Raw genomic sequence first — 14,842 nt, forward strand, 5'->3', positions numbered from 1 at the left:
GGGTCTGCTAACACAGGTGGCGGGACCAGTTCTACATTAAATAAAGCAGGGACAAACAGAAGGCTGCTAAACATAACAACATGGAGATAAATTGGTGAAGTTCTGCCTCTGTTACAGCAAACACAGGCCTGGACTGTGAATACATTGATGGCGCTAGCTCCAGTCTGTACATTCAAAGAGACAGCAAAGAGTGTAGCCAGACCCCACCGGATCACACCTTTCAGAACTGTGTCTGTTCTTGAGTTTTAAAAAAATGCTGTTTTTTAGTGTTTTACTTCCCTTGGTGTCCCTGACGGATAGCAGTGGTGCTTTGCTGTCATTTCACATAAAAACACAAGCCCCACTGATGTTCTCATGAAAACTTTTGTTCTTCTTTTTGTGTGCTGCAGCTGCACTGTTTGTTTTTGCATTTTTTTCCCCTCCTCTCCCTGTTGTGTTAGTATGACTGAGTGATCTGTAGCCGAGTACTCATCCATGAAGAGATGTTCCTCCTCTTTCCAGCTGTCGACTCGCTACGCTCTTTTACCACACGCATGTTAAATTCATAAAGCCTCTTACAGGCTGGGATTCAGAGTTTTAGGCCAAGACACACACAAATACACACGTGCACACACACAAAAAGTTCATTTCTGATATCTCATTCCATCATAATGTAGACAAACGGAACCTTGGCAGTTCATCCATCCAGTAAACCCTGGCTGATAACATGCTCATATTATTGATGAAACTGTGTCACTGGAAAAAAAAGGTGCATATCGCATAACAATCTGACAGGCTGTTACAAATTGACTCTGGTATGTGCTTAGTGACATTAATTATATGCTAATGAGCGATACCAAACTTTCTCAGGCTACTTCCCATTTTACGAGTTGGAAGTGTCTTTCGGGAGTGTTCGTAAACAGTGACTGAACAGGACCGGGTAATGTTGAGACTTTAGGGATGGTTAACGTGGTCCTCAGAGGATTAATCATACTGACTTGATCATCTGAGAGTGCTTCACATACATAAAAGTACACACATCAAAACACAGTGTAGATACATACATACATACATACTATACAAGCAAACATGCATACAGTTGTATGTTGTAATAAACGTCTTGTTGCTGGTACGGTGTCAGCAGAACAAAGCCCTGCTGCCTGTTGGCGATACTGTAGGTAACACCCTGATTAGGGATAAGTACTCATACAGTACAACCCCACATCAAAGGACCCCAGCTATCACTCTAAAGCGACAGGCGACCAAATGAAAACGTACTGTTCCCTCGAATGAAATTAGAATTATTCTGGGTTTGAACGTTGTTGGAAACATTTGGGATAATGTAAGTACACTACTGAACAAAATATATCACGAAGGTCTAGCCGTTTTTAGACATTTAAATGCAGAAATATTACATATTATATCTTTAATTCTAAGTGTTATTGGATGTATCTTGGGCGGTACCAAAAGAAATAAAGCTGCCCAGCATGAAGAGTGGGAATTAATTTTGCTCTGTGTTGTTTTTAACCTCTAGGTTAAAAGCATCCAGGATGCCATACGAGATAAGAAGCAGAGATTCAACTTCATGGGAGAGGAGGTGAACCTTTGCCCATCTGTTGGCATCTTCATCACCATGAATCCAGGCTACGCTGGCAGGACGGAGCTTCCAGAGAACCTCAAGGCTCTGTTCAGGTGGGCCAATGGATCATCATAAGTCACGCAGGCTGCATTTTTCACTTTTTATTCATCTGGGATCATGTTTATTCCATTCATTTTAATCCATCAATAAGTCATGCAACTTTATGAATTACAATAATACAACGCTTTTTGCAAGATTGCAATAAACTGCTCAGGAATGACCCGAGGAATGTGACAAAGAGCTCAAGGCCTCCAAACTCTCAGATCCCAGTCCTATTGAGAATCTATGAGACGTTGAACTAGTCCGGTCCATGAAGGGCCCACCTTGGATAGGACTTGGCTCCGACCTGTCAAGGCATGGACACAGGACATCTGTGGGTGTTCTGTGGTCTGACACCAGAGAGTTGGCGACAGATCCTTTGAGTTCTGTGGGTTGCAAGAGGCGGCCTCCATGGATTGGACTTGTTCTGGCACATCCCATGGATGCTTAATTAGATTGGGAACTAGGCAATTTGAAGTGCTGGTTGATGCCTTTAGCTGTTTGTCACATTCCTCAGGCCATTCGTGAGCAGTTTTTGTAATAATGCGGAGCCCACTGTCCTGCTGGAGGACCACTGACATGGGGGAGTGCCGTTGCCATGAGGGTGTGCACTTGGTCTGCATCATTGTTTGAGCGGGTGGTGCGTGTCAAGTGGCATCTACCTAAATGCCAGGACCCAAGGTTTTCCAGCAGAACATTTGCATTGTAATGAGATGATCATTGTTATTCACTTTACATGTCAGTGGTTTTAATGTTCTAGCTGATCGGTATAAAGCAGTTCTGTGAGATCAGTTGACAATGAGGTCTGTGTATTTCTATATCAGTAGGACGGACAGGGATGTTTCAATGTGATTTTTCAGTTCAGTGAGCCCCACAAACAGAATTCTGTTTATCTTTATTGAGAGAGGAGAGCACGTTCGTGGTGAGTACTTACTCCCTTAAAGGAGAGCTAAAAACACTTGGCGAACATATGGAAGAGGTTATTTTAATTTTGATTAACTGTACTTAACTTGTATCAAAGCTTACATTGCTCTTCTGTTTGTTGCATGTACTTCCTCAAAATTCAGTGAAATGTCCACGGAAGTTGGATGATTACAATAAGCTCCTTTTTAAATGGAACAGTTCACCCATAAATATAAATTCAGTCATTATCTGCTCACCCTTCATTTGGTGATGGCTTCTGTTGACCTGAATTACACAACGCGCTGTATGTAGCTTGCTTTTTTTGTTGTTTTTTCTGTTCTAAAACAAGTCTCCATCTACTTCAGTTGTTAAGGAAAAATGCTGCAACACTGTTTTGTTGTGAAGCTCCAGAAATGTTCTGTGGACTACGAAACTTCACCCAACTTCTTATCAGCATGTAGCTGAGTAGATAATGACTGAATTCTCAATTTTGGGTGAACTTCTCCTTTAATGCCAAATGTCCATTTCTCTGCAGACCATGTGCCATGGTGGTGCCAGACTTTGAGCTGATCTGTGAAATCATGCTGGTGGCCGAGGGCTTCCTCAACGCTCGGGTGCTCGCTAGGAAGTTTATCACCCTCTACACTCTGTGTAAAGAGCTGTTGTCCAAACAGGTACTATTTGCTTTCTTACGCATCTTTTATGACTATAAGAAAGCCAGACCATTTCCACTTCAAAGCTGAACAAGTGACACAGTGTTCATTTCATATTTGAGGCTTTTGATAAAAGAATGACTCTGAGGCACCACACAAGAGCTGACTTAACTGTCTGGGTGAAGTCTTACATGCATATGAATAAAAAGCTGCAGGGAGTTTGGGTGTTATTCCATCTCAGTTTTTTCTTTAATCCTTTTTTAGTCCTGTTTTACACGTCTTGCCATTATTTTAATATTTAAAAAAAGCAATAAAATCGCTCACAGTGCTGACTAATAGTTACAGTGCAGCTCCTCGACTGAGGTAAGCGATTTAATGAGCCCTCAGTTCTGGATGAATTTCCCATGACCACAGGCCCATTTAAGTGTCAGAGCACACTATGTCCTTTTTATGGCTGTTTTATGAAGCCCTGGTTCTTCAGACATTTTTAAATATCACCTTAATTACACTTTTTAGCTGCTTCACAGTTGTTTGCCAGAGTTTCATCACAAGTTTTCAAACATTAGCAACTTAGTGCCAATGGAGTCAAAAGATAATGAAGAGACTGCTTCTCTAAGCTATATTCACAAGGGCTGATTCAGAGACTTACTGATTTAAACAAGTGGTTCATAATTGTGGATTTAATATTACACTCTCCAAGTTCTGCCGCTGGTCCTGTGCAGAACGACTCTGCTGTTTTTCCTTTTCAGTGGGCAGACACCAGAGCATGCGATGAGAGTACAGTGATATATATTCATGCTATCACAATCTGCAGGGATCTGAAATAATGCTGTAATAAGTTTCATGGCAGTAGAAGTCACCAGTCTGAACCTAGGAACAGCTAGCGATGGTACAATGGAGGTTCTCAGGTTACAACTTGAAGCACAGGGAGTCATTAGCTTGTAACATAAGCGGGGGTCAGACCATGTTGGGCCTTAAAGGTGCAATATGTAAGAATCATTCAAAAATTAACTAAAACCATCAACAGACTGTATGTTATGACGTCTATGTTTCATGCTAGTTATCATGTTATCCAGCTAGCAGTGACCTGTCGTGGTCCAAAGCTCCTGTGCTAGCATGGTAAACGACACTGTAGCTTCAGTTAGCAGCAGTTAGCGGTTATTCTGGCGATATGTCGCCCCCTATATGTTTTGAGTATGAATTCAACCAGACACCAATTCTTACATATTGCACCTTCGAAAGTATGAAAAGAATCTTAAATCCATCAGAAATTTAACTGGCAGCCAGTGAAGGTTGTCATTAGAACCACAAAAGTCAACATTATCTGCTGTGAGACTAGTAGCCTGTGTGTTTTCGTCTGTGTACTGACATCTCACTGGTCTTCAAGGACCACTATGACTGGGGCCTCCGAGCCATCAAGTCAGTCTTGGTTGTGGCCGGATCTCTGAAGAGGGGAGACCCCGGGCGAGAGGAGGACCAGGTGCTAATGCGTGCTCTGAGAGACTTCAACATCCCCAAGATCGTGACCGACGACATGCCCGTGTTCATGGGGCTGATCGGAGACCTGTTTCCCGCTCTGGATGTCCCCAGGAAGAGAGACCTGGACTTTGAGAAGCACGTGAAGGAGTCCATTCTGGACTTGAAGTTACAGGCCGAGGACAATTTTGTACTCAAGGTGCGTTAACAAGATTCCTTGGAAGCCCCCTGACATGCTTGATTCTGTTTTGATTACAGCTCACAAAATGTAAGTGTCACAAGTGTTGCTAAGCCGAGGATGAAAGCAAACTCAATAACAAGTTCTCTGCGAAGTCCCCAAATGGGGGTTTCATCTTGAACAATTGAGACAGATATTACAGTTGTAGCACTTTCATTTAGATTTATCTTAGTTCTTTCCAAAAGCTATTTACCTCCCGTCATAATGTTCCACTGGGAAATACACATTAGTGTCAGACAAGTCTGCAGCATGGGGATGAATCGGGCAAATATTACAGAAAGCCGACGTTTGGCTGCGATGAGAGTTCAGGTGCCTGAGCTGCTGACCTAATTCTAGTCATTATGTTACATACAGACACTCACGCACACACTCACACATGCACAATAGAAGGCGGTATATGTCAGAGACAGATGAACGCAGGACCAGGGGAAATAAGTGCAATCTGCCCCAGGTCAAATAGACACGGGAACCACATAATAACACTCCATCAATGGAGGCTGGCGCTGCACCATGCCACTTAACCCTGACATTGTGAGAGACAGTCACAGAAATAAACAAAGAAGAGGAGAGACACAGTAAGAGAGAGAGACAGAGGGAGAGAGAGAGACAGAGGGAGAATGGCGGAGCGGTCAATAACAACCATCCACCCCCAGAGCCTGAACTTTTACTGTCTTTGTTTGAGTGACCAACCTTTTGATTTCAGACAAAGAGGAGGGGGAGCAGGCGAGGTGAGGGAGATTGCATACCTTTAGCATTAGCCTGTGCTAGCATTAGTCCTCCCGGCATCAAAGCAGTAATCAGCCAGGGCCTTTGAGAGTGTTAGGCCGCCTGCGCTCCGGCTGAATGGATGGTGAGTAGGAGCCGCGAGGAGCCTGGTCGATGGCATTGATTCAGCTTGCCATCTGTATGTGTGAGTGGAAGTGGGGAGGAAATCTCTCTTTCTCCCCTTTTTTTCCTCTCTGTTATTCTGTTACTCACTCTGTGGTGTCACATCACATGCCTGAAGTGACAAAATGTTACACAGCAAGTCAAGGAGAATTCAAAAAGTCAAGTGTGAGTGTGTTCATTTGGCTTTCCAGGGGTACCGCCGAACATGAAATATTTTTTTACCCAAAAGTTGTGACTAGATGTTGAGAAGCGGTACAGCTTCAGTACTGGAAAAAAAACTGTAGTTCTTTAAATTTTGATAAGGTGAATCAGTTCAACAATTTTATCAGAACCATTGGATTGACACTCAGACTGGGAAACCTACTGACAACAATTGAAGCATGTCACTAGAAGATGGAAAACGGCCACTCCCCACAGCATAATTAACTGGAAAAATGCAATTCAGGAAGCATCATTTATTGAGAAATTAGATACAAAATATTGTAGAGCTTAAGGTTTGGGGAATTTTGATTGATATTCTGAATCATTCAAAGGTTATAATTCAGCTCCTCCCCTCTATTTAAATTGTCAGATTAATGCTCAGTTTAGTGTTATTAACCACTTTAATGACATAAAATAATAGAAAATAAAAGTTAAATAGGGCTGCAACTGTCAATTAACAGAACAGAAAATGGTAAAAAATGTCAATTTCAGTGTTTCCTAAAGCCACAGATGATGTCCTCAAATGTCTTATTTTGTCCACAACCCAAAGATTTTCAGTTTACTCTCATAGATGAGGAAAGAAACCAGAAAATATTCACATTTAAGGAATCAGAGAATTTTAACTTTTCTTTTCTTAAAAAATTACTCAAACCAACTAAATGATTATTAAATATCTGGCAGTTAATTTAATAGTCGACAACCAACCGATTAATTGTTTTAAAAGAAATTAAAACAAAGACACATGACCTGCTCATATCTTATGTTGTAACACAGGTTTTCAGTTATGCATTTATAGGGTTAAATGTTGAATAAATAATGAGTAATAATATGAACAAACAGAATTAAAATATATTATTTTTGCAAATAACTGATTACTTTATTTCACAATGACAGTTTTCTATACATCATATAATGAAACTCCAGTTGTAGTTCCCTCAGCTAAACCAACAGAAAAATATGACAAACAAATGTATTAAAAATCACAATTGGCTTTTTATAGTGGAGTGTTGAGGATGAGTTCAGGAGTGTCACAGTCTGAGGAGTGAAGCTGCTCTGTAGTCTGGTGGTACAGCAGCAGATACTTCTGTATCTGTTGTCAGATGGCAGCAGGGTGAACAGACTGTGACTGGGTGGGTGTTGTCTTTCAGTATCTTTGCGCTCTGTGCAGACGTGTGATCTGTTACCCACAGTATATACTTTACACTTTATACTCTGTACTGCACTATACAGTATATCTACATGACTGTTTTTGCAGTCAGTCCATTTCATATAGACAAAGATACATTGTGTGCTACATAGAGTGGTGCAGGGTTGACCTATTTTTGTAGGCTAACCTGGAAGTTGTAAAGTTAGAATAGTTTGTAACTAAAGTGGGCCTGTAAAGATGGACTAGTGAGTAGATGAGTCTCCGTGTTCGGCATGACTACGTTTAATGTTCCCGACAACCTCTGTAGTCTCATTTAGAAACTTGTTAGCAACCGCCTTTTTTATGACATGTAAACACTTTTTATTTCAAATGTGGGGTTTTAACTGACATATTTTATTTTGTAGAACAAGATGTGAAAACTCAAGCTTGTGTTAACCACAGACCTTATATAAGCCATTCAAATGAAACCCCATTCAAAAAACCCATTGACTTTGAGACAAGGGAACGAGAAGTGCAGAAATGCTAACATATCTGCAGGTTTTAGGACTCAGACTGCAGACCTCAATCAGAATATCAATCAATCACCTTTAAATGCCACTGTTAATTAAACTTCACAAATAGAAAGCTGGATGTTTGTCCAAATAATTCTTCTTTTTTTTTTTTTCCTGCAGCTGTTTTATCATCATCCACAGCTTCTTGTCATGTTTTTTCAGGCTGTGGGCAGCTCTTCCATCTCCTATTGTTCTGTATTGAAGGGAAATAGTGAACAACAACAGCAAATTCATAAACCAAGTGTTATTTAGTATGCACACTCACTTTTGAATATACTTGATTTTGTCACTTTGTCCGTCAATCCAGAGAAACTAATGAGACAGTTATGTGATTGGCCATCTGCTCATTCAGACCAAGGCAACAGCCAGTCACATTACTGTCTGGCCTGTTTGTCTCGACTCTGAGAGGAGTTGCATTTAAATAAATACAACAAAATGGTCATTTTATCATTTAGAACTGAAGTTAAAATGGTTTTAGATTATTTCCTATGTTAATACTTACAGTATATTACTTATTTTTTATCTATTTTATTACTTTTACTTGTATATTCCATCATATCTATTTCATTGATTCTCCATAGAAACATCAGAAGACATTATACAACTACTGACTGCTCGTCCCCATGACAAGTAAACTGATCTTTGTGCGTAAAGTAGGTGGAGTGGCCCTTTTTAAGTGTGCGAACACAGAATAATGAGGGTGCAGATATCTGTCCTTCCAGAAGACCACTGCTGTCATTTATTGTAGTCTGTGAACAGTGTACTAAGCTGCTGCGCTGCACTGCAGTGCATCACACTACCCTGTCATTCTGCATCACTTTATATTCACCATAAAGCAGACCATTAAGACTGAGACACAGTAGACTGGGTGCTACAGTGCAGTGGCCCATGAAATGCTACATTATCTACCCTGCCACTGTAAAAGGGTCACTGTTTGTTATTATACCATGTCGTCAGTGTCCTTCATGTGCTGTAAACAGAACATAATATAAAATGTTTGGTTGTGTATCTGCGTGTAAGGTGGTGCAGCTGGAGGAGCTGCTGGCCGTGCGTCACTCCGTGTTTGTGATCGGGAACGCGGGCACTGGAAAGAGTCAGGTGATGAGGTCACTCCAGAGGACCTATCAGAACATGAAGCGCAGACCTGTGTGGGCGGATCTTAACCCAAAGGCTGTGACCAATGACGAGCTTTTTGGCATCATCAACCCGGCAACCAGAGAGTGGAAAGATGGTGATTATCATGTCGTGCAGAAACACTGATCAGTACAAAGTGTTAATGACCAATGTTAATGAGTCCAATGCCCAAAATGTGAACTGCTTCCCTACAGGCCTGTTCTCTAATATAATGCGTGAACTAGCCAACGTCACTCACAACGGACCGAAGTGGATTGTTTTGGATGGAGACATCGACCCAATGTGGATTGAGTCACTAAACACAGTCATGGATGACAACAAGGTGTGAGCAAGTTGAGTGTGTTTGTGTGTGTACGTGTGGACTGAGTCTTTTATTCAGCATGAAAATGACACATTTTCACTGTCTGTTCACTGTCAATCAGCATTCAGATAATTCAGATATGAATAGGAAGACGTGGTTGACTCATCACTGACACGACAGAGTAGTAAACTATTTGTACTCTGTGGATGAGAGAATAAATGACTGTTGCAGTGTGTGCCTGTAATGTTGAGAACTGTGAAGAACTGATTAAAAGATGACATGATCCAGGCTAACAGCGTGTAAAAGGCACAAAAAACTCAAAACTCGCTCTTTGTTAGTCATACAGTATCTATGTACACTGTGTAAATGTGCTGTCTGCTTCTGTTAGGTGCTGACTCTGGCCAGTAATGAGCGGATCCCTCTGAACCCCACCATGAGGCTGGTGTTTGAAATCAGCCACCTTCGCACTGCTACGCCAGCTACTGTATCAAGAGCAGGTAGTCATTGTTTTTCTGTCTTTGTCTCATTCTTTTAATCACAATATTGTGGATTTATCGAATTTATTTTAAAACAACCTTTTTCTGCAAGGCCGGGTTACCAACTGCTTCAGCAGCCACAGGGTCACTAAACTAAACTATGATGGTAAAAATGATAAACATTATGTTATGTTCACATTATGAGTAACAAAGTTACAAAACTGCGTGACAAAAAGAGTTGCCTTTTGAAAGTTGAAGCCTGAAACGGTGTTAGTGTTAGGTGTCAGTTTCTAGCTTCATATTTCCAGCTTCCATTGAAATTGATTTGTATTGCCATCAACAGTCTGAACATCCCATTATGCCAAATGTCAGCATGTTAGCATTGTCACTGTGAGAATGTTGGCATTTTGAAGATATAGGGCCTACAGCTTTTCTTTTAGCTAAAGGCTAAGTACCGCCTCACAGAGCTGCTAGCAGGGCTGTATGCCTTATCTTGTTAAACATAATGAGGGGATTTGTGTGTCTGCCTACAAATTAATTCAGTTAATTATGTATAAGGCGAAATGACTCACTGGTATATGTTCCGAAAAGAAAAAGTTCTGTTTTAACAAATTGACTCGAACCAACTGATGCACAGAAACCCTGAGGCCAGGCTTGCTATCTGTGCAAAGACTGGATTGTATAGTCTGCTTTATGCATTATAAGTGGAGGTATCATGGCACATACACAGGCAGGAGGTGTAAGGGGGGGCAAAAGGGGCCCAACAACAAACGTTTGCCCCGGGGACCTGTAACAGGTTAATCCAGCCATGTTTACAGGTGCTGTAATCACTACATGTGTTGCATTCATTGTTTTTCTTTCCAGGTATCCTGTACATAAACCCAGCAGACCTCGGCTGGAATCCTCCGGTGTCTAGCTGGATTGACAGGAGGGAGGTCCAATCAGAGAAAGCCAACTTGACCATACTGTTTGACAAGTACCTCCCCTCCTGCCTGGACACACTCAGATCGAGGTAAACACAGCTCGTCAGCAGCTCTGTGTCACAATATAATGACATTCTTACAGTCATGTCCAGTTGACACAGGATGTTGGGGTGTGACATAACGTGGGGAGGGACTCTGCGAAAGTGGGCTGAAGCAAACGATGGACTGACTCAGAAGAACTGGATGCCATCCTGCATTCTATTGTACAGCCTCCTCCAACACCTCCATCACCACTGCTATTGGAGCAGACGACAAAAACAGGAAGCAGAGGAGGGAGACAGAGAGGAGGAATAATTTATCCTCATTGCCAGGCCAAAGATCCAGAAAATGCACCACTGTACAGAACCATAATTCCTCATAGATATTCATAGATTCATTTGTCACCCGCTTTCTGGGAATAAACACAATTGATTTTTGTTTCATCAAAACAAGCTGTATTTTTTCTGTTAAATCTGTTAATTCAAAATTACATAAGGTGAAACCATAATTTAACAAGTTAATGAAAATGCTTGCATCTGCTGATATAATGTGTGTGTGTGTGTCTTTGCTCAGGTTTAAGAAGATCATCCCCATCCCTGAACAGAGCATGGTCCAGATGCTGTGCTTCTTGCTGGAGTGTCTGCTGACTCCAGAAAACACCCCGCCTGACTGTGCCAAGGAACTTTATGAGCTCTACTTTGTCTTTGCTGCTGTCTGGGCCTTTGGGGGAGGCATGTTCCAAGACCAGGTACTGCGTGGGCCTCTGGGCGTGTGAGGCGCTTACTAAGTGGTTGCATAAAGGGCAAAAAGAATGGGACACAAGTGAAACAGCTGAATGATTTTTTTTTTCCCTTCCTCCTTATAACTCCTCCCTGAAAGACTTTTTTGCACTTGCATTATGGGTATTCCTCAGGCCCATTCAAGCCCAGATGATGGGTCTTATGCAACTCAACTCTGTGTCTCTATTTATGAAAAGTAATTTGAAAGTTATTTCCAGTTGAAGAAATGGCAGGTTTTTGAAAAAGGGAGAGATCTCCATCTGAAAATGAAGTGGACTCCATTCCCGCTCAACAACACACAGGCTGGCTGAATTTAAATCAGCAGAAGAGCCGTGGCGAGCAGTTGCTAAGCAATCCAGTTAGCGGCGTACAGTAAGCGCGTCCATCTAAGTTATGGGATAAAACTGCTCTCCCCTCGGTACAAATGTACTCCACTTTATTTTCCCATCACAGATGCATTTAAATGCTAAGTGGTTTTATTGACTGGAGAGTTGGGAGTGAATAGAGGAGCCAGGTACCAAGGGGTGGGGAGGCAGGGAGGAAGGCGAGGACCTGCCAGCCAGCAGGTGATGAGGCTACTTCACTGTCTGAATCAGACAGATGGATAGATAGACCTGCCATCTCTCATTTTCTCCCCTTCACCTGCTGTGGCTGTATCTCTATGTTGTCGCCATTTATTTGTCCTATGGTTTGTATTCACACCAGAGTAAATCAAACGCACAGATCCATAGCGACTGTATGGGGAGAAAAAGCGGAGAGGAAGTCATTTTAGAGTATTGACCACCTGCCTACCCTCTGTGTCTCTGCATGTGTGCTCTGTGTGAGTGAAGCTGGTCGACTACAGAGTGGAGTTCAGCAAGTGGTGGGTGGCCGAGTTCAAAACCATCAAGTTCCCGTCCCAGGGCACCGTGTTTGATTACTACATCGACCCCGAGAGCAAGAAGTTTGAACCCTGGTCCAAGATGGTACCCAAGTTTGAGATGGATACAGACACACCACTGCAGGTACAACAGGTTGATTTAAAGTTTTCAAGCTTCAAGCCACTTTTTGGTTAAATTACACAGATATAATCTACTGGACCTTTTCTTGAATCACATTACACACAATATTGATAAGAGTAACTTTAAAGCTGCACTGATCACTATTTTTACATTAGGTTCAAATTACTATGTACTGTATACAATACGTTGTCCTCGCAGTGACAAATCAAGAGAATTATCACCCCACTTGGCAATTCTCATCAGCTATACAGAGCTATCTACAGTCACTCAGCTTTTTACTTTATTTTATTCAGTTTATTTGATTAAATATTACTGTAAATATGACAGAATTAGCCAAGAGGCTACTTTTCCTCTATAGTCTCTGGCCATACTTAAAGTTGGCTTTTGGGTATGTTTTTCAAAAGTTGGCGGTCATTATGTGGTTAAAAACATCACTGCAAAATAATGCTATTGTTGTTGGCTGGCCTGTTAGCCATACAGTCTTTATGAGGTTATCATTTATCACAGGTGCGGTTCTTCACTTAATTTGAAGTTCTGCCACCATGTCACCAAAACAATAAAACAAAGATTAATGGAGCTTTAAGTCATGTATAGAGAGGCAAAGTCACATTCCTTCTGATGGACCACCATAGGACTTTATTTCAGAAAAAATGTGTATGGTAATGAATGGCAAGAGACAAATAATAATTTGTTGATCTTACACACATGTTTGTCAGTTAAAAGGATATTTTTTCCAACTTGAGAAAGTCTTAGTTTGTCATAAAACCAATCAAGTGTAAGACTGAGTGTGTGATTAGAAAGACTACACACCCCGATATTGTCTTGTTTAACCCATAACTGAACCTTGGAAAGCCAGTTTTGCTCACAAAACTGACTGCTTCTCCTTCCACATAAGAGCAGTTGTCAATATGTCCAGACTCATTTTTTAAAATAAATTTTCTGTGCTGAGGTGACAGATACTGCAGCTGTGTTGATGTTCAGAGCGGTTTAACATCAAACTAAATGGTATTTTACTGTCTATTCTTATAAGTTATTTGTCTCTCCCATTGACTAGTGTACAATTATTTTTCAAAAATAAGGTACCATGGTGCAAACCGAAAGGGGCGGGACTTCACCTCTCTTTAGAGCCTGACTAAGGACTAATTATAATGAACCAGTTCAGTATTGCTTTTCTTTTCTCTTTCGGCCTTTGTTTATTTGTTCTGAGGTAGTCTGTGATTATTTCATTCTTAATTTAGTCTAATTTGTAATCATCTTCTTACCTTGCCTGATGTTTTTATCATATTCATCTATACTTTGTCATTGTATGTTTGTATTGTACTTTTATGTTCAGAACCCCGGGGAGACTAGAGAAACACCCATGTGCTTCTAATCCTTAAATAAACTAGACAACAGTTTGTCAGTATTGTGTTAAAGAAACTATTAAGTAAGAAGACAGAGCAGCACTACAGTAAATTGACATACAGAAGTTGGAGCTTATTTTGAAACGGTGTCCTCATTCATTAGTTTACTCACCAGAGAGCACTTAAGTTTCTGTTTCAACTGCAAAAAGGACCACTCAGTACATATTTTGGTCACAATTCTTTGATAACCAAATTTAAGTGATCTTTATAGAGAATGTGTTTGTGCTTTGTACTGTTGGCTTCAAAAATCCAGGATCATTAATCAGCATCAAAATGTAAAACATTTCTTCTTCCAGCTTCCCAAAATGAGGCTTTACTGCTTTTCATTGTAAGATGAATATCTTTGAAAAGTCGCACTCGGATCTTGGAACATTTTCTCGACATCACTAATTGCCCATTAGAAAAAATATTTTGACATACTAATTGCTAATCAAAATAATCAATAGTTACAGCCCTATAACCCTTTAGTATATTGATATCTCTCAGTAAAAGGGGTGAGATACTTCCACAGACACTGGTATATGTATACACACTGTATGTTTGTTTCCCATGTGCAGGCGTGTCTGGTCCACACTACAGAGACCATTCGAGTGCGTTACTTCATGGACCGCCTCCTGGAACACCGTCGGCCTGTCATGCTGGTCGGGAACGCCGGGACAGGAAAGTCTGTCCTAGTTGGGGACAAATTGGGATCACTGGACGCAGAGAAATACATGATTAAAAACGTCCCATTTAATTACTACACCACATCTGCTATGCTGCAAGGTAGGAACCGTACATCTGTAAGCAGAGATATCAGGCTTTATACAGTATGTTAACCATGTAAAATATTAAATATTTGCTTTGAATTGAAATCAATGTTGAGTGGCTGCAGTAATGCACTTCGTTAAGAAACTATTAAACATGGCCAAGTCCTTTATTGTCTGTACTGGAACACCTCCCAGTTAAACTCACTGTTTACGGCCTTGACAGTGATACTGTCCACTCCACACTGATGCTCAGATCACAGCTCCAGTGATCGGGGCTGTACTTACTGTAAAGCAGCCTAATAAACAGGCACAATTTCTGAGAG

General features: G+C 41.1%; 1 protein-coding gene across 4 annotated transcripts in view; it reads left to right on the forward strand.

Moving 5' to 3' along the window:
* The window catches only part of dnah9 (dynein, axonemal, heavy chain 9), a 194,386-nt gene that overhangs the window by 60,812 nt on the left and 118,732 nt on the right, over positions 1-14,842 (forward strand). For 3 of the 4 annotated variants that reach the window (XM_084343186.1, XM_084343187.1, XM_084343188.1), the window contains 10 exons: positions 1,514-1,671; positions 3,096-3,234; positions 4,601-4,888; positions 8,735-8,945; positions 9,043-9,170; positions 9,538-9,646; positions 10,490-10,637; positions 11,161-11,335; positions 12,197-12,370; positions 14,328-14,535. In XM_084343186.1, the coding sequence (XP_084199312.1) occupies positions 1,514-1,671; positions 3,096-3,234; positions 4,601-4,888; positions 8,735-8,945; positions 9,043-9,170; positions 9,538-9,646; positions 10,490-10,637; positions 11,161-11,335; positions 12,197-12,370; positions 14,328-14,535 (1,738 nt within the window). Of the gene's footprint in view, positions 1-1,513; positions 1,672-3,095; positions 3,235-4,600; positions 4,889-5,706; positions 5,778-8,734; positions 8,946-9,042; positions 9,171-9,537; positions 9,647-10,489; positions 10,638-11,160; positions 11,336-12,196; positions 12,371-14,327; positions 14,536-14,842 lie in introns of those variants that run through there. The other variant, XM_084343189.1, reaches the window with a different exon arrangement.

This window comes from Pagrus pagrus, assembly GCF_965226575.1.
Source record: "Pagrus pagrus genome assembly, chromosome: 21".
NCBI lineage: Eukaryota > Metazoa > Chordata > Actinopteri > Spariformes > Sparidae > Pagrus > Pagrus pagrus.